The sequence below is a fragment of the Galleria mellonella genome, unplaced genomic scaffold, assembly GCF_026898425.1.
Source record: "Galleria mellonella isolate WM207_F2 unplaced genomic scaffold, CSIRO_AGI_GalMel_v1 utg36, whole genome shotgun sequence".
NCBI classification, from domain to species: Eukaryota; Metazoa; Arthropoda; class Insecta; order Lepidoptera; family Pyralidae; genus Galleria; species Galleria mellonella.
In genome coordinates, this window is record NW_026442086.1 from 6,808,093 (window position 1) to 6,836,024 (window position 27,932).

Genomic DNA, 27,932 nt, shown 5'->3' on the forward strand with positions numbered 1-27,932 from the left:
ATTTTATAGTAACAAGGCAACACTAGTAGAATGATGAAAAAGCAAATGGCTGACCACTAAGACTACGTTCTAGAAATCCTTACAAAGAGAATCCTATGTAATTACATGAAACATGCGATCTTTATGAGAATGATTAGCAAAATAAGATTCTAAAAGATACAAAGAACTAAAATATTCATATATTAATGGCAGACATACTGCCTAAAATCTGAAAATTGTTGAATGAACCTAAACCTAAGCTACAATTCATTATTTTGCAAAGCCATTACATATATAGTGTGTGTTGGAGGCACGTCCGTCGTTATTTGTGGTAAGTCCTTTCTCTATTTTAATATTTACGTAGTTAACTGTGTAACATTTTTAATTATAGTTATTATTGGTTATTTTGTTCTGTCAACTAGAAAAGTGTAAAAATTGTCTCGTGTGATTTATTTTTAGATTTTGTTGTCTAATTTTACTACTTTGGAAACTATTTGTTTTTAGACAAGACACATCAATGTAAAATTTAATGAAATTATAGTATGTACATAAGTACTTGTTCCTACTCGTTGTATAGGTACAGTCAGCAAAAAAATTTTAAATGTCGTTACATGATAAATATAATAAATTAAGTGTATAATTATTTATTTGTTCTAGTTGATGTAATGTGAAGTTTTCGACTTAGGGCGGTGGACCCCGCCCTCCTGTCGACCATGGAAAGAGGCTACGATAAGCGACATAGTAAGCACCATAAAGAGAAGCATAAGAAACGTGCTCACAAGAAATATAGGAGTCACAGTGGTAGCCATGAACAGTCTTATGCAACTGTTAACTCTGTTAAACCTTTAGTGGAATATTCCGATGTTAGCTCAGAAGCACTGTCTGCCCCAGAGGCAGGGGAGATTGAGAGTGAAGCCAGCTCAATCGGCCGGCACATTGCCGATGATCTGGATAGGACAAGGAAGTCTCATTCAATACGGACTTTTGTAGATAATAAAACGATATCAGTCACAACTACGAGTCGCAGGGTGGCTGAAGAGTATGCTCTAGCACGTGACTCGTCAGTGTCAAGGAAACGACGCGCAATAGATTATGTGGAAGCAGACCCCGAATTTGATGAGCATAGGTACAAAAAGAAGAAAGAGAAACGGAAGAAGGAGAAAAAGAAGAGAAAAAAGAAGTCAAAGCATCATTCAAGGTCGGCTAGTCTGGAGAGCTTGTCACCTGATGACAATGTGCCAATAGAGACTCCAGTGAGGCCGACGACTCCTCAAAGGTACCAAGTGGTACCTCCGCTGTGTGAGTGGGAAAAGGGATCATCACCATTACCGAATGGATCGTGCTCGCCAGTTTCACCGTCGACGCCACCGCCACGGGAGCGTCTCGAGATGTCTCCGCGACACCGTTTGCCTGTACATCAAGATCCACCAACCATACATCGGACTCAGATGAACTTCTCTCCACATCGGGATAGATCTCCTCATAGGTGAGTTTCATCTTTTTCTATTTATTCTAGTTAATAAATTAAGTTTTTTTTATAATACAATTATTGACAATTGACTTAGTGTCAATTGTCTATGATAAGTAGACAAAGCGCCCATTCCTAAATAGGTAACTCATCTAAAAACCTTTTTAAATATCTGAATAATATGAAAGTAATATTTTTTAATAATTTTATTCAGTAAATATTTTTTTAAAAGCATAACAAGATACTTTGGTTTGCTATTCTGGTTGCTTGGGAACATGTTAATATTTTATCAATTACTATAATAAAAAATTGTAATGGAATAGTAACCTTGCTGCTGCTAATAGTATGTGCTAGTTACGAATTTATGAAAAAATCAAGAAATAAGCACCATGGTTTTAAGGCGAGAATGTGAGTTCCTCCTGACCAGATATAATTCTATCAATAGCACTACTAGTCCTCCTTTATCAACCCTTTATACCTACCTCTGAATGGTTGATATGTATAGTTCATTTTTCTGAGGGGAAAGGGATTGCTAATAATGGGGACTAATGGCCCTATTGCTAGTAAGCTCTGTCAGATCTGCCTCCACACGGTTTTTCTTGGAAACCCCTGGTGCCCCGCCAGTGTATACCGATAGTGCAGGTGGGGTTACCATTCCATTATCATCCATTCCATTAAAAAAAAAAAACATTTTACTGTGTTTTTTTGTGTTTCTGTTTCTCCGAAGAGGTTATGTAAATATTGCAAGAGAGAGTTTTGCTATTTATTATTTGTTCATATTTTAATCCTTTATTTTGTCAACCCTGAAATTGAATAATACTATGAATAATGTTAAAATAGTACAAACTTACTATTATATATCAAATAAGGAACAACACAAATTAATCATGGTTTTTTTTTTTATTGTGCCTGGCGTATAACAACTGATGATAGGTTGTGTGTTAGTACCCTACATAATAAAAGCTTTTTCCATAAAACGTTATAACAGTGAGGGTGGTTCTAAAAAAACACTGACACATTGAATTATTGATATACAACACTTACAAAACGGAGGTTCCACATATAAATATAACATAGAAGTATGTCTAAAAAATTTGCAACTTTGTATCATACATACATACATATCTGTCACGCCTGTCTCCCATTAGGGTAGGCAGAAACAATGGAACGCCAAATGCTTTTCAAACAAACCTCTTTCGCTTCTTCACTTGCCAACACTTATTGCCTTGCAACTTTGTATGGTGTTATTATTGTATTGTGTAGAATTCACTGGGTGTTAGGGGAATATTAGTGGATATCCGCCCTTTATTTTATTTATATATTAGAACTGCTACCATGAGTTTGTACAGGCTATTTATTACAGTAGATTACTATCAAGTTTGTACAGCATAGGATAGTTATGCAACTATGAGTTTTGATTTATTTATTTATTTAACACTTAATTGCACCAATATGACAGGACTTTCTGAAGGATTTTCAATAAGTATAGAGTAGTACAAAAGGCAGTCTTATTGCTAAGCATCTCTCTCAGAGATTTTTTAAGTTTTTTATCATGGAATTAAAGATAAAGAATAACCCTTCTTTGTATGATTTTTTTTTATCGGTGAAATAAATAAAGGTGATTAAAAGCATGTTCAAAATTAAAAGAAAAATGGTTAAAAAATAAATTTGACAGCTATGTTTTTTTTTCTACAATGGACATTAAAAAGGTATCCAGACAGGATAAATTTAAAGTGAATTTGATCTTTTATATAATTTTTGGGCATTCAATGTTATGATGGAAATTTCCACTATTATGCAAAGAAGGGATAAATGAGTAAGGTGGCATGACAATTATATATATGGGGTATATTGTATTAAATTGTCTTTACAAATTCATGGTTTTTTATCTTTATAATAAACTTTTTCGCTTGTCCCAGTAGAAAGTTTTCCCTTTTATCCTAAGCAGACTAATTATGCTTATGGCTTATTATTTAATAAGCCAATTCAATCATAAGGCTGAACAGTCAAAGGACAAATTGCCGAGGCAAGTGACAGTTCCCACTGAATGTGCTTAACGATGCATTCAAGACTTTGTGGATAACAATACTCTGTTATTATAGGAAATTCTTTAATGATTTTTTTTTTCATTTTTATTGATATAAACAGTCATTAAAAATTATAGTTACATTTATTTTATGGTATACAAAAATAGACGAGTGTCTTAGCGTATATATAATAGTAGAAGTTTATGTTTAGTTGATATAATGGACCATACACTTAGATACAGAGATGAAAATATAAAGAAAACCTACAATAACATACACTAAAAAATAATATTCTCTTCCTTACTTTATCATTTATTATAATATAATCATATATAATTATGATTATTAATATTTTTTTTTATACAACTTAGAATGGCAAACCAGCTTACTGCACACCTGATGGAAAGTGGTAACCGTCGCCTATAGACATGAGCAGCACCATGGACATAACAGAGTATACTGTTTCGCCCATGATACCCCCATGCGTTGCTTGTCCTGAGGACTCAGATGTTATTCCTCTGTATCCAGTAAATTCACGCCATATCCCACCCTACAAACCGAAACACAGCCATGCAAACACAACTGCTTCACGGTAGATAAATTTAATGTTACAACAAATTAATTTGATTTGTTTATTTGCGACTGCGTTGTTTTAGGGCAGTGTACATTGCTAGCAATGAGGCCTAGTATACGTAGTAACAAGTGATTGAATATAAACAACATTCATCATCGGCATCAAACAATTAGTTTTCGTCATTAATGTCCATCCAAGACGCCTATCTATACTGGCATTATAAATGTCGAAATGAGTTTGTTTTTGTCTTTGTAGCGCCTTAACGGCTTAACCAATCACTATGAAATTTGGTATACATATACTATATGGAATGGACAAGGATACAGCTTGCCTTTTATCCCGTTCAGTAAACATATCCCGGACACGCAGTCGGGATTAAAAGCTATTAAGCTAAATACTATAAAGCAGACCTGGGCAAATGGCGGTAGAATTTTGTCTGGCCCCTGAAGCATTGTATAAACTATTAATTTGACGTTCTGTCAATTTAATAGTTTATGTATATCACCACAGTGTTGCCAGCATTTGTTTTTCATGTTTTCTGTGACTCAATTTATTAAGCATAGATGATAGTGGTAATATTTTTAATAACACCTTTGTATGATAATTGTTCAGTTTGATAATCATCGGATTAACATAAAATCTGATGTTTACAGAAAATTTTTAAGCATTAATATGCTTAAAAATTTTCTTTTCAATTTTTTTATTAAATGACTTGATAAATAAATATTTTGATTCAAAAATGTTGGTTTTAAAATTCATTAATAGGCATCCTTAGCAAAAAATAAACTTAAAATTAGAAAAAAACTATTTGGCCCTGGGTCAAATTTTCATCTGCAATGTGGCCCGACTATCAAAATATTTGCCCACCTCTGCTATAAAGAAATAGCTCTTGTTGGTATTCAGTTATTAGTAACTGATAATATTGTTAGATTATTCATTAAAATTAAAACTTCCTACATACCAATTTTAAATATTAGTTTATTTTTTTGCAAATTAATAATATAGCTTAAAAAATAAAATAATCAGAACTCTAATAAGTAACATAACTTTATTGGGCAATTGTTGTTTTTACGAATAAGGCAAACCAAGGGTTTAATCTGTTTTTTTTATCTTCTTCTAACTAAATAGTAAACTCATCTCACATATCTTATATACTCATAGATCTGCTAACTTTATTATGTATCTTCTCATAACTTCCAATACTGAGCTGGTCAGTCAATTTAATACATTGTTTTATTTATTTATTTATTTTGTGCTTTCTTCCTCTTAAACTGACCTAGTCTATTATGTTTTGTTTCTCTAGTCAAATCCGTTGTCATGCTGGAGATATATAAATATTATTTTAACTTATTTGGTGATAGATCTATTGTAATATATAGGTCATGCAAGTCACTTAAAAAAATATTCCTATTCCACTATCTTATCTAGTGCAGTTTGTTTGTTAATGTTACAATGAAACTTTTATAATGTGCGTCTTGTTATAGTTGACAGTTTATAAGATTTATAAATGATTGTACACTGCCAGTAGTGCAATAATAATAATTTCTTAAATAATTAAAGTTCCCATCAAAAAAAAAAAAAAAAAAACCACACAGATACACTATATATAGTGTATAGGTACCTTATCTTAAAATATTATCATATAATTTATTTTTGTTCTAATATGTATAGACTACCATATACTATTTGCTCACAATTATATTTCTGATGTCACTCTAATAAATTGTTATTGATTTATTACTTACTATCTTTTACTCGTTATTTCGTTTTGTGACCGAGATATGTTTACAGATCGGTATAAATACTCACCAAAAATATGTATATAAATAAATAAATAAAAAGTAATCTTTATCCCATATAGTATCCCATATACAAAATTTTATAGCAATTAAAGTAAAAAAAAAGTCCCATTTTCGCATTTATAATATTAGTAAGGATAGAATAATTATAAATTTTATTCAAGTAAACTTAATAATAAGGACTTTTAAATAGTCATTTTATTTGTGAATATACCACCCAGTTCGGAACGCAATCTCAGTTGAGAAGAACGGGCAAGAAACACAGCTGTTTTTTTTTTTTCAAATAAAAATTAAGTTTATCAAAAAAAAAATATGAATTATAAAAATGACTATCACAAACTTTGTTTTTATAAAAAAAAAGTAAATAAAAAGCTACAAAGCTATAATAAATCACAATATTCTTGAATAGACTAGTCGCTACTAGAAGCACTTGTTCACGAGTATATAAGTAGATATATTATTATTTTATCCACTATAACACCTAAACTTATGTGAAATACTAGTACTATATGTGTTTTTTTTTTGCTGGGTGAAAATGGTATGATAACCCCGCCTGCGCTAACGGGATACGCTGGCGGAGCACCAGTGAAGGGTGATAGATGAGAATGAAAACAGGCCAGTTAGCCCATCATGATGAGTTCATCAGGAATTAAACCATGATAGTTTCCAGAGGGAACCGCGAGGAGGTCGACCTGGTTGGGTATATTGCTACTCGTAGCAATAGGATTCTCAGTCTTCATTACTAGCAATCCATTTTCCCCCGTACTATATGTGTTGTAATGTTTGTAAAGATGTTTTTTTGAATGTTTGTTACTCAATAATGCATGAATGGTTGAATGGATTTGAATAATTGTATTTGAGTATACATAGAGGTATCATTCAAGATTCACAAGAATAAAGTTAATATTTATTTTATTGGCAACTAAATTTTTTTTTATGCAACTTAGAATGGCAAACAAGCTGACGGCCCACCTGATGGAATGTGATAACCGTCGCCTATAGACATGAGCAGTAACATGGACATAACAGAGTATACTGTTTCGCCCATGATACCCCTATGCGTTGCCATTCCTGAGGACTCGGGTGTTATTCCTCTGTACCCAGTAAATTCACGCCATATCCCACCCTTCAAACCGAAACGCAGCCATGCAAACACAACTGCTTCACGGTTGAAACATGAATGGGACAGAGGTACCCAAGCAATCGACTTTTGTACAAAGTCTCCCTCTGGTATAAATTCCTTTATTTAGGTTAATATAATATAATTAATTAAATAAAACTTTAATGTTTTTCATGCTCAACTTAAAGTGGATTGGGGTAAATCGATTTTAAATATAAATATTACTTTAATAGATTCTTTGCTCATAAGGAACCCTTTTTAGAGTTCATTTAAGAGGTATTTTTAATTGGTAATAATGGAATGGTATCCCCGCCCGCGCTATCGGTATACACCGGTGGGCACCAGTGAAGGATGATAGGTGAGGATGAAGCAGGTCAGTTAGCCCATCGTGACGAATTCAACAAGAATTGTTCACGATGATTTCTGTGGAGGTCGACCTAATAGGGCATATTGCTAGCAATGGGGCTGTCAAACTCCATTGCTAACAATCCCTTTCCCCCCAACTTAAGAGGTGGAAACGTAGAATGGCAAACAAGCTGATAGCCCTCTTGATTGATAGCGGGAATTTCCACCTGTACATATGGATATCACTTGGCATTACAGATCCTCCATGGTATGGTTCATGCATTTGCAACTCCTGAGAATTAAATATGATCGCCTATCTAATGTTTGTCCATAGACTTAGCCTTGCTCTTGCTTAGAGAGGAAATTAAATTAGTAAAATTAAACATTCATAATTAAATTATAATATTTAATTTACTTTTAAAGCAGGAGACGACAGAAGTCGACTACGCCGCATACACCATCCGTCCCCCCGTACCACGACACGGTCACGATTGACTCCGACAATGACCAGGACTACGAGCGCGGTAGGAGGGAGTACTGGCACGAGCAAAGGATTCAGTCGCCAATTATGGTGCCAGGTATAATTAATATATAGTGTTTTTTTTTTTTTTTTTATATGACGGTGATAATTAAGCATGTTTGATGGTAAATGGGAGCCTATGAATGCTTGTACCAACACAGGTTTCAACATCTTGAGTGAGCGCTCAAAATATTGTTACTGCCCTTTTAACTGGATCCCAACATATGATTAAAGTATTATTTTACATGAGTTATTTTTTTTTAAACAACTGTGGCAAGTAAACAATGATTCTTATGACGGGTATGTCGTTACTGAACCCCATGGAATTAGGGCATTTATATAATTAATCTTTTTTATGATGACATTTTATACCATGACAATTCATTTGTATCACTTATAGTGTCCTCAGACACTCTTTAGAGATAGACTCACAATTAATTTCTTGAAAAAATAACTATTTTTAGTTTTATAACAATGGCCACTTTTATTACATTGTAATTATTTTTGATAAAATATATATGACATAATGCATATGTTTTAGACATGCAGGTTTGCTAAATATACATATGTGAATTGATTAGATTCACCAATCCACGACACACGGTCACGGGACTATAGTCCGCGGCGGGCGCATCGCCGCCGCAGCCGCAGCCGGCGGCATCGCAGTAGGGAGAAGGAACGGTACAGGGAAGTCCGGGGATCGCACAGGTATGTATCCTGGCTCGAAGGATCAAATTTGTCTCATAAACATATTTTTTTTTATGGGTGAAAATGGTATGGTAACCCCGCCTGCGCTAACGGGATACGCTGGCGGAGCACCAGTGAAGGGTGATAGATGAGAATGAAAACAGGCCAGTTAGCCTATCATGATGAATTCATCAGGAATTATCCATGATAGTTTCCAGGGAGAACCGCGAGGAGGTTGGCCTGGTTGGGTATATTGCTAGCAATGGGATTCTCAGTCTCCATTACTAACAATCCCTTTTCCCCCTATATCCTCATAAACATATTGACTAGTTTAAATGTAAAAATAAACAGTTAAAGTAACATGTATTCTTGTTCGAAATGCTTGATTGGTTTTACGACCATCCGGGACACTTAAATAACGTGTGCTTAGTGTGATGATACAGTCTTTGTTTTATGAATGATAATGAAATATTAAGCCCCGCCTGCGCTAACGGTATACGCTGGCGGGGCACCAGTAAGCGATGATAGGTGAGAATGAAAAGGCAGGTCAGTTAACCTATCGTGATATATATACCTGGAATTCAGCACGATGGTTTCCAAGGGTACCACGTGGGAGCCCCTCCCCCGAAACACACAGTCAGGTTCTCGCTCGAGTCATGACCACTCATGATTAAGTGTCCGGGATGGTTTCGAAAGTAATGATGTATCGTGTGTGCGTAGGTCGCACAGCCGCAGCTCGCTGAAGCGGCGGCGGTCGGTCTCGCGACCGCGGCGGCGTGGCTCCACGGCGTCCCCGCCGCGGCACCGGCCGCGCCACCGCGACGGCCGCGATGACCGCGACGGCCGCGACCGGCACAGGTACTTTAGACAATCGATACAAAAAAAAATTAATGTAAACATACGAGTAATAACAATGTATATTAAATCTTTTAATGTGTATGTACAATGTAAACTAAGGACAATAAAAATTTTACAACATTTTACCATTTTCCATCAGGTGGGCCGTCAGCTTGTTTTCTAATTTAAGTTGTATAAAAAAAACAACAACAATTACCTGTAATTCTAATTGTTGATATTTACGAATAAATCATTAAACTTTCAGGAATACAACTGTTAAAGTAGTATCCAGTAGTAGGTTTTGTGTTATGTCTAAACAGAAATACAGAAATAGAGATTTTTTTAAAATGATTGTTTTGGCTTCTATTGCCTTTATTTATTTATTTAAATATTCCCATGTACAGACATTGTCTAGTTACTATTCTAATAGTAAGATATAAAATAGTGGGATGTTATATTTTAAAACAGACTACCATTTTCAGTTACATGGGCATTGTAAACGCGCTAACGGCCCACCTGTGGGGTTACTCTTGAAGTAAATCCCAATAAATCGATATGGAAATTGAGACGTTTCGAGCTCTCGAATTGTAGTACTAGCGGCATACATAATGGTTCCATACTGTTCTGAAAGATGCATTCCTGCACATACATGCAACACCAGTATGTATGCATGTATGTATATCGTGTGTGTTTCAGAACGTTATTTATTTAAACTTTATTGACAAATGGCTCTATATCTGTGTGTAAAGGTGTCCCTGACGGACTGACAGACTGACTTTCAGACAATCCCTATGAGGCTGGCATAGTCACTTAGGTGTACTAAAGTCTCAACAAAAATTTGATTAAAAAAATACCTATTGACCAATAAAATATAGTACAAAAGGCAAACTTAATGCTATAGACGTTCTCTACCAGTTAACCTTTAGGATGAGCAGAGATACTTGATTGTGTTTTAAATAATATTTTATATTTTAATGAACCTTAATATATTCTTTTTGAAGAATCCCATACTGTAGTCTCTAGGTGTTGTATATACTTTTTGAATGTTTATATTTAGAAGTAATTTAGAAGCAAATTAAGGTTTTTTTTTGATGGATGAAAATGGTATGGTAATCCCGCCTGCGCTAACGGGATACGCTGGCGGAGCACCAGTGAAGGGTGATAGATGAGAATGAAAACAGGCCAGTTAGCCCATCATGATGAATTCATCAGGAATTAACCATGATAGTTTCCAGGGGTAACCGCGAGGAGGCCGACCTGGTTGGGTATATTGCTAGCAATGGGATTCTCAGTTTCCATTACTAACAATCCCTTTTCCCCCTAGTAAATTAAGGTTGTCTGTAAGAGATTGCTTTTAGCGAGAAGGCCGCCTTTTGTATATGCACATTCTGTATAAATATTCCTTGTATACATCGCTACTGTGCGCAATAAAGAGTTTATTATTATTATTATTGCAGGACTAAGCACGAGTCGCCTAGCCCCCCAACTACGATGTTACAACGAAAGATTGACTTTAAAGAGAAAATCAGCGACACTAGTCTGTTTGCTGAACTAGTGAAAGACAAACACAAAAGAGCTAAGGTAACATTAGTTATTTGTATATTATAGTTATTTATATTAATTATATTACCAGAGGGAGACTGTACAAAATTTGATTTTTTCGATTGCTTGGGTACCTCTGTCCCATTCGTGTTTCTACCGTAAAGCAGTTGTGTTTGCACGGCTGTGTTTCGGTTTGAAGGGTGGGATATGGCGTGAATTTACAGGGTACAGAGGAATAACACCTGAGTCCTCAGGAATGGCAACGCATGGGCGGTATCATGGGCGAAACAGTATACTCTGTTATGTCCATGGTACTGTTCATGTCTATAGGCGACGGTTAACACTTTCCATCAGGTGGTCCGTCAGCTTGTTTGCCATTCTAAGTTGTATAAAAAAAAAAATATAATTTAAAATACTTGTGCCTATAACCGAAATAATAAAGTCCCATCAAGTCACAGTGAGTTTTAGTAATTATCTATATGCACTTTGTAGCATAGTGTTACGGCTTTGTGTTGTGCATCTCGCTCACACATTCCAGCGCGTTGTCTGTGATAGCTGCCACCTTTTATAGTTTTAATTGTCAGTACAACTACGATCGTCCCAACGTATACCCATCCAGGCAAAAATAAGTATCTTACTGCCCATTTGGTCCTTCGAGCCGGATGACAGCTGAATTTTCGGCAATTGAACTTAACCTAATAATTATTGATACTTACAGTATTTTTTTCTATTCTACGGTTTTGGTTAACTGTTACCCAAATCATAAGAATAAATTTAGTAATCTTCATGTTTTGGGTAATTGTTACATAAAGAAAAAATAAATAAATGTAATTTCCGTATTATTATGTCGAAACTATGCTATGCAAAGTATAATGTAATGGATAAACTAGAACCAATTGTTTGTTATTGACAGAAATAAATAGTAAATTTGTAATGGCTCTAGTATTGATGTACTGTCAAATCTTGCAAAGACAGTAGTCTCTTATTAACTTAATAGAAGAGAAAAAAATTACAAAACACATATTTTTATTTTCATACTCTTTTTACAGAAGTTGCAAGAGATCTTAAACCAGAAGGAGGAGGAGTCTCTGGGCGCCATTTCCAGTAGTACATCAATCAATAACCCTGAAGTGCTCACCATCGATGAACTGTCCAACGCCACCGGCGACAGTTCCACGCAGGTCACTATCGTAACATTATAAATAACACTGTCAAGACTGGTCAAAATTAACATAGTAACTTTTGATAGCTACTAGCTTCTTAAGTTATAACTTAAACACATGTTGTAGGACAATAATTTAACCCTTCTTTGTGTAATGGTGGAAATTTCCATCATAACATTATATGTCCAAAAATTATATATAAGTAAAAGAACAAGTTCACTTTAAGTTGATCATGTCTCGTTACCTTTTTAATGTCCATTACAGAAAAACATAGCTGTCAAATTTATTTTTTAATCATTTAATCATCTTTAATCATTTAATCAATCATTTTTCCTTTAATTTTGAACATGAATTATTTCACCTTGATTTATTATACCAATAAAAAAAAATCATGCAATTCATTGCATGATTTTTTCAGGGTCAAGATTTTGTTCTACGAAAAATACCGACTTCATTTATGATAAAATTTACTGAATTGCGTGAATTTACTGGGTATAGAGGAATAACACCTGAGTCCTCAGGTATGGCAACGCATGGGGGGTATCATGGGCGAAACTGTATACTCTGTTACGTCCATGGTACTGCCCATGTCTATAGGCGACGGTTACCACTTTCCATGAGGTGGGCCGTCAACTTGCTTGTCATTCTAAGTTGTATAAAAAAAAGTTATTTTGATTTAAAAATACACTACAGAACTGATTTTGATAAAATTCCTTTTAGAAAAATTCCAAGTCGGTTAACAAAATACAATTGACGGTGTTATTAGATAACAAACATAAAATAATGCAACCAAATTGAAAACATCATTCTCTTTTAAAGTCGGTTGAAAACTACATTGACAATGCATCAATACCATCATACCTTCATTATATTACGGTTTAACACGAGCTTTTTCGACTTGATCGGTTTGATCCCTGAATAAAACAAACATTAGTAATTATAAGTATAATGTATGACTATTATCTGTTGTACAAATTGCTTAGTATGGAACTAGATGGCGTTGTGTTCCAGCGATATTTATTTAGTTTTACAATTGACAATAAATGTTACCTTTTAACTTCATATCTATGATGCTATTTATGTCTATGAGCAACAAGTACCGTTTTCCATATGCATAAGAAAAAAGTATTAATTGTAAAAAGTTTATAAAATTTTCAGGCGTCAAAAGAGAACGGCGATAACAAGGAGGGCCAGGACGTGGTCGATATCCCGATGCCGATGCAGCACGAGTCCGATGGCACGCCGCAACAGCCTCCGCAACCGCAGCCGCAACAGTCGACGCAACCGCTACAGCCGCCGCCGGAGTTCGACCGTCTGGCGCTCGAGCCGCCGCCCGATGCCAACGGGGACGCAAGCAGTAACGGCGCTGAGGTAAGAACGTCTCTATTTTCTTATCATCTCCATTTTTCTATAAAGTTTTTACAAATGAATTGATTATTATATTCTTTAATGACCTCTCTACCTCTGTCCCGTTCGTGTTTCAACCGTGAAGCAGTTGTGTTTGCATGGCTGTTTCGGTTTGAAGGGTGGGATATGGCGTGAATTTACTGGGTACAGAGGAATAACACCTGAGTCCTCAGGAGTGGCAACGCATGGAGGGCATCATGGGCGAAACAGTATACTCTGTTATATCCATGGTACTGCTCATGCCTATAGGCAATGGTTACCACTTTTTATCAGGTAGGCCGTCAGCATGTTTGCCATTCTAAGTTGTATAAAAAAAAAAGAAAAATAAAAAAAAATATATTAAATATATATGTTTATAACTATATTATATTAAAATCATAAATAGAAATTTAAAAACTAATTAACTCTATCAAGTTATTTCTAAATCATTAAAATCATTGTTTAACTTTAGAATCATTATAAAACTGCATAAAAGTTTATAAATTAATCTCGCTATAAAATTATTACTATAAGTGTATATATCCATAGACTGTGACACGCTTTAGTTTCAAAGAAACTTAAAAATTATATCATCGCAGGCCCCGGAGTCAGCGCAGCAGATAGCGGCAGGCGGGCAACCACAGGTGCAGCCGTCGAAGCTGGGCGGTAGCGTGGTGGAGGGCGTGTACGCCAACAGCCAGCAGCCGCCTCCGCCCAAGCACCGCAGCCTCACCAAGCTGCCCATGCCGCCCAACACACAGGTACTGCACTTATAGCTTATTTATATCCGGACTCGCAGATTATAAAGACACAAGTAGAGATCATTGGTATCCTATAGTGTCCTCTAGACTCTAGTGTGTGAAATTGAACTCTTGTTCCAAAGATATGTCAGTCTAAAATTGAAAAAAAAAAGCATTTGCTATAGCTGGGTGTGCTAGGAATACTGTTACAACCCTGGCATATATTATTACCGAATTGCATAATGCAATGCCTGTATAAACTAATACAAGTCCTAAATTAGTCATAATTCAGCAATCTGAATTGCTGCCCAGCTGCAGACCTGGCCCTTTAGATAAGTGGCAAGCGAATTCGTCGATGAAATAGCAACGTCGAGTCTCTTATTCCAACCCTCGCTATCGATGTCGATTCTATAGACGAATTCGCTTGCCACTTGTCTAGAAAGCCAGATTTCTTTTTACTGGTCTGGCCAATAAATTTAATTAGTTGACCATACATACTCAATAACTGAGAGTCTCACGTGTCGAGAGTCAAGTGAACCAGTTATAGTGTAGTAAATTTTTTTTGTTGTGTGGTAAAAATTTGATTACCGTTTTTTATATTAAACAAGTGCCTCACACTTGTTAGTATGTATTCTCTCTTATCTCTATTATATACATAATATATATTGTTTGTACGAGAGATTCAGGATTCTTTGTCGTTTATCAAGCCATATTTCTTTTTAACCGACTTCAAAAAAGGATGTTCTAAATTTGGTTACATTTGTTCATAACCTTATAACTTAGTCAATTTTAAACAGATTTGGAAAATTCTATTTCTATCTGAAAGCCTAAATATACCTTACAGATTGGTGCCATAGAAGTTTCAACAAAATCCTTTCGATAGTTTAGTATGTAAATCATAATAACTGGTCTTACCATAATTGAAGTTAGTTTTTTTTTTGGAACACAACCTAATGTCTTTAAAAATAGGTACAATACTATCATAATAATAATTGTAGTAATCAATTGATTTATTTTAAAACTAATAAAATTGTTTTCATTTTGTCCTTATAATGCTGAATTTCTTCTGGCCAATTTGTGTTTATAATAAAAAATGTTTTCAGGTGGAGGACCTTAAAACATTGGCGAATGACAGTCCGTTGAGTACGCCTTCGCCGAGTCCCGTGAAAAAACCCGATAAGCCCAAGAAGACGGGCATCATGAACTTGCCTATGCCTCCAGGTAATATTTTTTCAGAATTTTATATGTTAGCGATAACCTGCATATTGGTCGCTACCTGTATGTAGCCATAATAGCTACATTGGAATTATGTGTTGATTTTCAAAAACAAATTGACTTATTGTTATTGTATGAAGTGTGTACATCTTAAGAAATTATATTGGTAAGCCTCTCTCTTAATATTATTTTATTATTGTCGCTGCCCTCCTCTCCTACCAGCGCCGTTTTTAGCTACTAAAATAAAATATTCACATTGCAATAATGTTCTTATTAGCTGGTACTGAAAATTGGATTGTGATGGCAAAAATGTATTTGAAACAACTTAGTCTATGATTAATCTATACATATATGATTAACTATTTATATCTTTTTGTGTCGCCAGTGATACCAGGGTCGGAGGAGTTATCAGGAGAGGAATTAGAAGCCGTGACGCCGCCTCATTCGCATACATACTCACACGTGTTCAGTGGACGCAAGCCGCCGCAGCACAACGTATGTATTATTATCCGGTTGCAAGTAACTTGACCGCCATTTTTATGCTATATGACCGACCTATAGTATCAATTATATATGTATATATATATATATATATATATATATATATATATATATATATATATATATATATATATATATATATATATATATATATATATATATATATATATATATTAGTCTATGGTTCAAGTTGTTGATTGTTACTTGACCTTTAAACTATGATACGTTATATCATGAACAATTGAATAAACTGGAAAATGTGGAAGCTCTGTGTTCTGACTACCCAAACTTGAGGTAAATTTTACATATTCGTAAAACTTTATATCTATGTAAATATGGTAGTAAATTACAGGGTACAGTGGCATAACACCATACTCCTTAGGGATGCATGAGGAGTCCATGGCCATCATAATGTATTCTGTGATGTTGGTGTGGCCATGTGTTCCATGGGACAATGTGCTGTTTATGTTTGAGTGACCATTACCACTTTCCATAAAGTGGTCTATAATAAGCTTGTTTGTCATTTTAAGGTAAAAAGATTAGGAAGACCTGGCCAGGAATGGAACTTGAGACCCAATCTTATACTTCTTGTATTTGCATTTTACAAGCTTATACAAATTTTACAGTTACGGTAGCGAAAACGTGCTGTTACATAAGCTTGACACGTATCTACGGGGACATTCTCTTTTGTGCACGATGCTTTCTGTTGTTAGCCCATCGTTTTAGTTCAGTATTTGTATCGCCGTTTTCTTCACCGTAGGACGCGAACCGAGTCGACTCGGATAGGACGGCGTCGTCCGAGGGAGGTCGGGTTACCGGTTGCCACGATACGAGTAACGCCCGTGTAAGTAATCGTTCCGAGCTTACTCTGATCGTGTCAACGCGAGAATCGTCTGTATTAATCTGCATCTTGTCCCTAAACGCAAATTGCGCTTTTTATATCGATGTTTGTTATATGCAAATAATTGCTTGGTTGCTTTTTCACGGCTGAACGACTGAACCAATTGTAATACATTTTTAACCCCTGAATGAATGAAGTGGGATGAACATCGTTGCGGCGGGAAGCTAGCCATAAATTATTCATCTAGTGTAAACTGATTGCTGATGCAATAGCAGTAGGGAATAAAAGAATAATTATTAACTTTTACTTTTTAATTTCCAGACGGGAACGAAGTTGAAAAGGCCGAGGATATTGAAACGACGCGGCTCCAAAGTAGTCCCGGTAGCGACTCCCACTCACCACGCCAAGGACTGGGGCGAGAAATGCGTCGATGGCTTCCAGGTTATAAATTTTACTATCTAATATTCTAGTGAAAAATAATATATTATTCTAGTGTTAACAGCCCAGTTAAACAATTTTTAATTATAGTCTAGTCATTCTAAGATCAAATTATAACTTAAAACTTATTTTTTTGAATTCATATTTGTATCATTAAAAATGACTTTTTTGATTCGTCGGTAAAACCCCATCAGACGCCCCGTATAACCAAAACGACCAATACTAACAAAAACCGATAATGAAGTTATTCACAGTTTGGATGCTCAATGTGTACAAGGCTTTGAGTAGTGATCTATTAATTGCCTGATGATGCCTCGTTTAGAGATGAAACATGTCGTCATAGTCGTAGAATACTGACGGATCTTTATATGTAATATTCGTCAGATCCGTCAGTATTCTACGACTATGACGATGTGTTGCAACATGTGCGTAGACTGCATAACGGTCGGAGATTGATGACTAATATGGAAGGTCGTTAAACTTTTACTAATAATTATAGTAGGCATCCTCAAATACTGGCAGACGTACGCATATTAATGGTAACGATGTAAAAACAATTCTAATTTACTAACCAGACCAAAAACTTTTGACTTCAAACTGCGCCATTCTCTTTGTCATTTCACATTAATTAAATTTGAAGATAAACAGTTTTTAAATAGAGAAATACTTATTTCAGGTGATCACGCAAATTGGCGAAGGTACATACGGCCAAGTGTATAAAGCTCGTGATAAGAACACCAACCAGCTAGTCGCCCTGAAGAAGGTTCGATTGGAGAACGAGAAGGAGGGCTTCCCCATCACGGCCGTGAGGGAAATCAAGATATTGAGACAACTTAATCACAAGAATATAGTTAATTTAAGGGAAATAGTCACAGATAAGCAGGACGCTATGGACTTTAGAAAGGTGAGTTTAATTTGAGCATATTTTTTAAAAAGTAATTGTATTTTTAACTTTGAAACTTTAGTTTTGTTGTATATTAATTCATACTAAGTCACCTATTACCTTCTGCTTATGTATGTATAATGAGAAACAGCTTTGTGTTTTAATAAATTTATTTAATGCAATGGATAAATTCTACTAAAATAGTTGTTAAATTCAGTTTATATATTATTATTAATTTAGCATACATGATAAATCTTAATTTGTCACTTTCTGGTCCTTCGAGCCAGATATAAGGCTGGCGAAAACACCCATCATATTTATGCTATTTGGAATGCCAGATAGCCTTCCAGATGGAAAATAATATCTGTTGTATTGACATAAATAGCATCATAGATATCATAACATTCACCGTAACATTAGAAATTGCCATAACTGAGGACTTCATATGCTGTAATACTATCCTTCAACAGTCGCTTGACAAAAACAAAGTACGACAGGAGGAACCTTTTAGGCAGCTTTTTGTACAAATTCTCCCTTTTGTAAAGTTTTATGAAAATAACACATGAATGATATATTTTAATTTCTTTTCCAGGACAAAGGCTCTTTCTACCTAGTGTTTGAATACATGGACCACGATCTCATGGGCCTCTTGGAGTCCAAAATGGTCGACTTCACGGAGTCCCACAACGCGTCCATTATGCGACAATTGCTCGACGGCTTGGCGTACTGTCACAGGAAGAACTTCCTACATAGAGATATAAAGTGTAGTAATATACTCATGAATAACAAGTAAGTTGTTTCCCATAATTTTAATTGTCCGGAATACAAACTTTATTAAATGTACACACATTTGAATGTGGGTGGTGAAAAGAAATTATTTTTAAAATACAGTTGAATTGAATTTCTTCTGAATTTTAAAATTTTCAAAATTGAATTTTCTTTTTTAATTTAACTTTGAGTTTTTTTTTTATGGATGGTAATGGAATGGTAGCTCTGCTTGCGCTAACGGTATACGCTGGCGGGGCACCAGTGAGGGATGGTAGGTGAGAATGTAAAGGCATGCCAGTTAGCCCATCGTGATGAATTCACCTGGAATTCAGCACAATAGTTTCCATGGGGGACCACGTGGAGGTCGACCTGGTTGAGCATATTGCTAGCAATGGAACTGGTAATCCGCATTACTAACAATCCCATCCCCCCGTTAACTTTGAGTTATTAGTAACTTGACACATTATAAAATGTGTAAAGATCATTTTTTTTTAAATTAAGTTTCAAATTGTAGTTACATTCTTGGTCAACGTACATACGTGTTCGTTGCAGAGGCGAGGTGAAGCTGGGCGACTTTGGTCTAGCGCGGCTGTGGTCGGCGGAGGACCGGCAACGGCCCTACACGAACAAAGTGATCACGCTGTGGTACCGGCCGCCTGAGCTGCTGCTTGGCGAGGAGCGCTACGGGCCCGCTGTCGACGTCTGGTCCATGGGTTGCATCCTCGGCGAGCTGTTCCTCAAACATCCGCTCTTCCAGGTCACTACATGTTACTGTATACAAAACATCCAGGTCTGACAATAAATGTGGCCTCACAATCCCCAGATTGAATCTGTAAATAAATGTATCCGTACTTATTTATAATATTTTATAAATATGAAAGTGACTGTATGTTACTTTACAGCGCCTTAACAACTTAAGCAATCCCTATCAAATTTGTTATACACGTACTATACGGGATACGCAGCATGGAGTTCTTCAAAAGGGGGGTAAAGGGTCGGCACCGTGCGCGTAATACCCCTGGTATTGCAGGCGTTCATAGGCTACGATAACCACTTACCATCAGGTGGACCATATGATTGATTGCCACCTCATTGGTATAAAAAAAATACTTTTTATCCATCCGGTTACGCGAACCACGATGCGGGTTAAAGTTAGTATGTATATATATTTCTAATATTTCTTTAAATCGTATCTGTTTAAATTTTTTTATTACATATTATTTGAATATGTGGTCTTTGTTGCAGGCGAGCGTAGAGATGATGCAGCTAGAGATGATATCCCGTGTGTGCGGCACTCCAGTCCCTGGCGTGTGGCCGGGCGTGGTCCGTCTGCCTCTATGGCACACACTACGCCCGAAACGTTTCCACAAGCGCTGCCTCCGCGACCAGTTCGCCTTCATGCCGACACCGGCGCTACATTTGCTGGATCGTATGCTTGAACTGGACCCCGAGCGCCGGATTACAGCTGAGGACGCACTCAAGAGCGCCTGGCTCAAGAATGTTGTGCCTGACCAGTTAGTAAAACTTTTTTTTTATCATCAATTTTTATATTTCATATTTGTTACAAATATAGTTTGTCAAATTCAGCTTTAGTGCTGTTATACGAGGTTTGTCCGGAAAGTACGTATAAAAGTTTTTTAAAAATTTTATTTTACAATTATTCAGGTAAATCAATTTTATCCCCTTCAAAGTACTCCCCCTGTGACATAATGCACTTGTGCCAACGCCGTTTCCACTGTGAGAAGGCTCCTTGAAAGTCCTCTGGTTGTAGGTTTCTCAGCTGCCCCGTCGTAGCTTTTTTTATCTCATTTATGTCCCCCAAATGCCGCCCCCGAAGTACCAATTTGGTTTTTGGAAACAAGAAGAAGTCACACGGGGCCAAATCCGGTGAATAGGGGGGGTGTTCGGTCACCGTAATGGAATTTTTACTCAAAAACTCACGGACAACAAGAGAGGTGTGGGCAGGGGCATTGTCGTGGTGAAGAATCCAACGCCCCTCTCGCGCCAATTCTGGACGAACTCGTGCCACACGAGCTTTGAGGCGTCTGAGCACATCGACGTAGAATTTTCCATCAACTGTCTGGCCTGGAGGGACGAATTCTTGATGGACAATCCCCCGAACATCGAAAAAAACAATCAACATTGTCTTGACATTTGAGCGGGATTTTCTTGATTTTTTTGTTCGTGGTTCCCCGGATGTCTTCCACTCTTTGCTTTCACGGCCATTCTTGCCGAGTTTCGAGAGAAACTTGATTACGACGCGCTGCTCTTCAACGGAAGCGGGCTCCATGCCGACGGGGTTTCGTTAAGAGGTAACTTCACAGATGGCGTGACAAGCCAGTTCGCACCGCACGGCGGTCAGACCAGAACTGAAGCATTGTTAGGGACATAAGGAAGGGGTCCTGCGCTTACCTGGCCTCCCCACTCCTCTTTCTCGCATTCCAGAACACTTTTATATGAACTTTCCGGACAGACCTCGTATGTACAATAGTGTATCAGTAGACAGATATCTTACTGAGCATCATGTACAAACTTGACAGGCAATAAATATTCTTATAACAAAGACTAGTTTGTTACTTAAATTGAATATTATTATTAAACTGCAGGATGCCACCACCGGAGTTACCCACATGGCAAGACTGCCACGAGCTGTGGTCGAAGCAGCGCCGCAGGCAGCAACGCGAGCAGCAGGACCAACAAGCGAAACCCAAGTCGTACTTCGACAATGCCGAGAAGGACCCCAACTTCAAGCCTAACGAGCCAGATTTCAAAAGTGAACCGTTCAAAGCGGAAAGTGGCTTCAAACCAACAGAACCCAATCCAGAAACTGTGGGGCAAGTGAAATAGTATATGGATTACTATCCATACTAGGAGTGACAATGTTAAAGGTGCTTCAGTGATAGACCAATTGACTTTATGGTTGTATTTATAGGAGACGGTGGGCTGTAGAAAGTGGTGGTTGGAGATGGCTATTGGTTTAGTACCTCATCTTGGAGTTTATGGGGTTTTTGTGGTATGAAAATTGAATGGTAAACTTGCCTAATAGTTTACATAGGCGCTTTACCAGTGAAGGAAGGATAGGTGAGGATGAAATGAAGTCGGTTGGTTGTTTGTGATGAATCCACGAGGAATTAACCATGATGGTTAACATGTGGTTGTCGACTTGACGGGGGTATATTGTTAGCAATAGGTATAATATTGTCTATTACTAACAATCTCCTGTTCCTAGGTTCGTTTGTAAGTTCCTAAAATTAGTAACAATTTTATTAATAAATTAGATGAGATGTCGAGAAATAGAGAATTATGTTGTGGTGACTGAGCCTTAGTGTTAATTTAAAAAATTAGCAAACTGCCACCATTTTCTACAGCGTATATAATCATCGTTTAATAACGGGGCCATATTAGCCTCAACGGCGATGCTTCCGTGTTTAAGTCCCAATTAAATTGGCCACAAGTGTAAATAATTAGGTTACGAAAACATTCATGAATCACAAGTATTTTGTATAATACATTTACACTGTCGGCCAATTTGATTGGCTCAAATATTGGCGTTTTAGGAACGCGTACCAAAATTATATATTGATAACCAAAGTGTCTCATAGCGCTAGTTTCCTGCGAACCGTTGCAGAATAAATTGTATAAAGAGATGTCAACTTGTAAATATTTTAGTGTAGTTTAATTCGCAATTAGAACAATATTGTTTCCTTTTATTTTTATAGTGAACTGACTTGTGTATTATGTTATAGTTGTTATAATATGCATAAAATTGAAAATTTTGAATAAATTTTGTGTCCTGTTGAGGAGAAAAGCCTAGTTGGACTGATTTAGCAATTTAGTCCAGTGGCGAGTGATTTAGTAAAAAATACTCGGCTCGTTTAAATTTGTATTATTTCAATACTAAATGACTTGGCTAAATTACTGAAACAGCGTGGAATTGCGAACAAGGCATTAAGAAAATTTTAATTTGAATATTGACTGTAATGTCCCGTTAGCAAATGCAATCATGAATTTAATATGCTCCTTTTTGTATATGATAATGAAAGTATAGATCAGTTTATCTAGTCGTATGTGTACTCGAAAGGTACATTGTAAAATGTATGGTCTAATATTTGACATTAATGTGAACAACATTCCAAATCCAGCGGAGGAACTGTATTATAATACAATAATTTAATTTGATAAGTATGAGATCGTAAAAGTAAATAGTATATTACTGCAGCGGCCAGCAACTGAGGCATTGATGGACGAACGTGCAAATGTGGGCCAAGGCGTAGCCGAGGCACACATACGTGAGTCCATCAATGCCTAGTTGTGGCCAAGACTTGTATAGTACTTTTCTCAAACAATGCGCGGAAATCAAAAACACAATTTTACTTTTTAAGTTCAATGACGAATAACGAACAATAATAATTTTCCACGCGCCTTAATGTTCTGTTGTTTTTTTTTTTCAATAAACAGCTTTCTATTTGCAAGCCAGTTCGAAACTTAAATAAAACCTTTTATTAGTTACCTCCTTGGTAGCCATGTTTCGAACTAAAAGGTCATCCAATTTTTAAATTACAGGACAAATATGAGTTTACATAGTAATTTATCTGGCCGCAAAACACGACAGATATGGATTTTCATACAACTTTTGCGGGCCGCTGCCCGCATGTATCTGGCCAGTACGCCAATTTTTATTTATCTCTAAGAAGATTGTCAAAATAATGCTCACATTTCCAAGCATGTTTGAAAATACACTATCTGTACTTAACGCTGTACCTACATACCTGTTTTTTTTATTGGTTACGATTCGACGTGGATTTCACCGCGTCGTGCTCACGACAGGACTGATTGACTGACCTTAGGTGTGTAGGTACTATTTACCTTGAACTCGTCATCAACATATCAGCCTTTAACTGTCCACTGCTGAACATAATCCCACTAACAGGGAGAGATTCTCTGTTATTGGGATTTGTCAGTAGTTGCCACTTGCGCTTCTATATAGGTTTTTTTTTAATGGGTGAAAATGGATTGGTAACCCCGCCCGAGCTATTGGTATACACCGACGAGGCACCAGTGGAAGATGATAGGTGAGAATGAATGCGGGTTACTTGGCCCACCATGATGAATTCGACAAGAATTAAACATGATGGTTTCCAAGGGGAACCGCGTGGAGGTCAACCTGAGAGGGTATATTGCCAGTAATGGGGCTATTAGACCCCATTACTAACAATCCCTTTCCCCCCTTCCATATAGGTTGGCAACTGCATTTAGGCTTTGGTGATGTTTTAAAAGGGACGCCGCAGCCCATAAATCGACCGTTAAGTACCTGAAATTGCGTCGCGTTTTTTGTTGGATGAAAATGGATTGGTAACTCTGCCTGCGCTAACGGGATACGCTGGCGGAGCACCAGTGAAGGGTGATAGATGAGAATGAAAACAGGCCAGTTAGCCTATCATAATGAATTAATTCATCAGGAATTAACCATGATAGTTTCCAGGGGGAACCGCGTGGAGGTCGACCTGGTTAGGTATATTGCTAGCAATGGGATTTTTAGTCTCTATTACTAACAATCCCTTTCCCCCCCAATTGCGTCGCGTTAAGTCTTGATAGTGTATTTAAAATATGTGTTAACAAAGCGAAAGTTTAAATTAATTATCGTAAAAGTAGACTGATAAAAATTCTTTCAAAATTGACTAAGAAATCACGTAAAATACGGATTCAAACTACAGTTTAATATAAAAATGTCCAATAGAAATGAATTATGAGTGAAGAATTAAGTTTGTGGAACTCAAATGAGGTAACATTCTAAAAAAAAAAATTAGGGCTTTTTAATACCATAAGAATGAAATGGTGGTCCCCGCCTGTGTTATTGGTATACACTGAGGGGCCAGTGAGGGATGGTAAGTGAGGATGAAGCAGGTCAGTTGACTCATCATGGCGAATTCAACAAGAATTACGATGGTCTGTGGAAGTCGATAGAGTATATTGTCAGTAACATAGCTGTTAGACCCCAGTGCTAACAGTCCTCTTCCCCCAGTTTAGAGGTTATGTAAAGTTCTATTTTTTTTATGCAACTTATAATGGCAAACAAGCTGATGGTCCACCTGATGGTAAGCAGTAACCGTCGCTTATAGGCATGAATAGTACCATGGACATAACAGAGTGTGTTGTTTCGCCCATGACACCCCCCATGCGTTGCCATTCCTGAGGAGTAAACTGTTTTGCCTGTGTACTCTACAAGTTCAATAGTCCTTTACAGTAGCCCACTAAACATTTTAGAACGCAATCCTTTTAATCTGCGGGTTTACCATGAAATGAAATTCCGAAATTTCGGACTCAATATCGTGTTTTTGTTTATACCAAAATCGGACCAATAAATAGAGTTTAACATTTCGTTCGTCATACATCCTATCATAAAAGTCCAAAGGAACAATATTTTAACATTTTTAATATTTCCAAACGACATGTATTATGTAATTTTAACATCAAATTTGTGTTTCGTTTGGCTCCGAAATTTCGGAAAACATTTCATGGTAGGCCCTCTGTAGTTTGGCTCCAATATATAAAAACAGTATACAAAAAATGCAAATCCAAAAATATACCAGTTTAACACATTAGTTATTACAAATTTGCTTTTTCTGGCACAAAATAAACTACAAAATAAAACATGATGAAACGAAACATCACTAGAAATAGTTATTAAGTAGAAAGTTCTGTGATTGCATCTGTTAACTGCTAACGGAATTGATTTTTAACTATGTAGTTAAAAAATATTTAGTTTGAAGGCGATTGTAGGATCATTGTTGAATGGTCGTAAGACTTATCGGTTTGCTGGTGAGCCTTATAAATGTGAATGACGTCTAATAGCCTGGTCATCATCATCATCATCATCATCATCATCATCGTCGTCGTCGTCATTCTACCCTTATTTCAATTATTATTTGAGGTCGACATAATATGTTTTTTATCCATATTGCAAAAAGATTTGGCGTATACTTTTACGAACGACCGCCTTGGCTTGGTTTGGTCAAATCAAATCGTCATAAATATTAGCGTAGGGTACTTTCATGCCGGCCAGTTAACAAGGCTAACAATTCGATTTTAAAAAAAAAAATATTTAGTAATAATAATAATAAAGTAAAAAAAAAGAAATTGGGCGGTGTTTTGGCTGTGAATTAAATATAATATTGACAGGAAAATACTACATTTAAAAAAATAATATGTATTTTTTTTTTCGAAAAAAAAGACTATAGATCAAAATGTAATCGATTCCAATAAAAAATTTACTGTTATCAATTTAAATTCTACATCTTTATTTCAGGTTTTCTATCGCATACACGTTTGGGCATTCACATTTACTGTACTAAAATAAAACGCTCCTCACCAGCAAACGGATGAGTCTAAGGCCAACGACAAGTGAAAAACTGATATTCCTATACACGCTACCACGGGTTTTGTAAGAGAAGCGATACCTAGTGTATTTCTTATTCGTTCTCACGCGATAGCGTGAATGTATTTTGAAATGGGAACGTTTCTCACTTATCTAGGGTCTTAACAAACGCATCGACGACTAGTTGGCATTTATAATATGTATAATAAGTATGTAATATGTATATTTGTATGTTGATGCCATGTGCCAGCAATGCATAACGTGATTCTAATATCTAGTTCTATAATGTAAGTAATATATCATGATGTTGAACTGTTTCACAAATGTTTAATGTACATTAATTACACTATAATTATTTCATTTTTTTTTATATAGTGCTGTAAATACTTGGATATCGCGCGAGTCGAGTACTGTATTCGGATAATTTTTAAGACCTATTTTTTTTTTACGTTTAATCATTTTCACTAGCCCACTATTCCATTTTTTATCTAAATCTTCCATGAAATGTGTGATTTTATGAAATTGTGTGACTCGTAATCGACTGGCCCCTGCATTTGTACTAACGCGTGGCTGTTTGTTATTGTTGTAGGCAGCGAAGCAATGTTTCTGTTGTTCCTTTTTATTTCGTATTACTAAAATTTTATCAATGTACAATTTGTTAAATTCTTCTCTAGTGTTGTATATATATATATATATATAATTATGAATTTAAATGACGCTGTGACAACTCGTGAAGTGTAACTTCATATAAATTTTATCTTAGGCTTAAGTTTGATACAAAGAACCTTGTATATTTTGAGAATTGGCGTACTCACTTTGACGTCGATATCATTTTCGCTCCCTACAACAAGCGTAGTTAAACGATCATCCATGTAAATAGTACATGCTTGAAAGACTTACTTCTGTATTATATAGATTAAGAGATACCATCAATAATCCGGAGTTTAGGAGACAATCGGTGTTTGTTGCGGTGTTACCAGTTTGTCTATGGTTTGAACTAGTTAAAAACGGCGTCGGTAATCCGTAATTTGTTCCTGCACGTTTAGGGATTCATTTGTAGATTTAAAATCGATACGCAGGTCGCATGGTGAATAAGAGGGCGTTGCAGTTTTTACGATTGTAAACATGTAGTGTTGAAGTATTTTTTTTTGTTTTTGACTTTTGAAGATCGGGGTTCTATTTTTTTTTTTTTTTTTAATTTATAAGTGCATCAATTGTGTATCAGTAATGTGCAAAACGATTCTCCCCGCACTGATTGTTTTTTTTTTTGTAATATTTTGTAAAACTGTTTCGTCAAAACTTGACAATTCCATACGTTCGATGTATAAAAATGTTTTGTGTCGACAGTTATTTTTACACATCAGCCTTTTTAGACGAGTGGCAAACGAATCTGTCGATAGGTACATTATCGTTAATGCATACATGAAATAGAACGAGACAGCAACATCTCGTGTCCTTTTAATTTTTTTATGCGTGCGTCAATGAAAACTTGACGCACGCAAGTTCTTAAGTGGATTTATAGACGTTGTATACTACATACTGACAGACTGGCAATGCAATCACAAAAACTAAACAAGAAAATGGTTACATTAGTGTGCGTAGAATATAAATATGTGCATGTAACAGGTTTGAATTTATAAGGGGATTGAAGTTGCAAAAATAGTAAAAATGCACGTATTTTGTTATAATTTTCATTTCAGTCTTGGATATTCAGAACTTTGTTT

At 36.1% G+C, this 27,932-nt stretch overlaps 1 protein-coding gene across 4 annotated transcripts; it reads left to right on the top strand.

Annotated features, from left to right (window-relative positions):
- The first annotated feature begins 40 nt into the window (after positions 1-40).
- On the top strand, positions 41-27,930 carry LOC113520706 (cyclin-dependent kinase 12). 4 transcript variants are annotated; one of them, XM_052897355.1, is made up of 18 exons: positions 41-310; positions 637-1,465; positions 7,736-7,890; positions 8,414-8,540; positions 9,240-9,377; positions 10,814-10,937; positions 11,948-12,079; positions 13,220-13,432; positions 14,047-14,208; positions 15,291-15,408; positions 15,788-15,897; positions 16,664-16,747; positions 17,066-17,185; positions 17,859-18,086; positions 18,658-18,854; positions 19,386-19,590; positions 20,079-20,347; positions 21,440-27,930. In XM_052897355.1, exons 2-18 carry the CDS (start codon positions 693-695, stop codon positions 21,678-21,680), a joined length of 3,396 nt encoding a protein of 1,131 aa, XP_052753315.1. In that variant the 5' UTR covers positions 41-310; positions 637-692; the 3' UTR covers positions 21,681-27,930. The 4 variants fall into 4 exon arrangements, with proteins under 4 accessions (XP_052753315.1, XP_052753316.1, XP_052753317.1 ...); XM_052897356.1 differs by having other exon boundaries at positions 7,739-7,890; XM_052897357.1 differs by lacking the exon at positions 16,664-16,747.
- Positions 27,931-27,932: the final 2 nt, after the last annotated feature.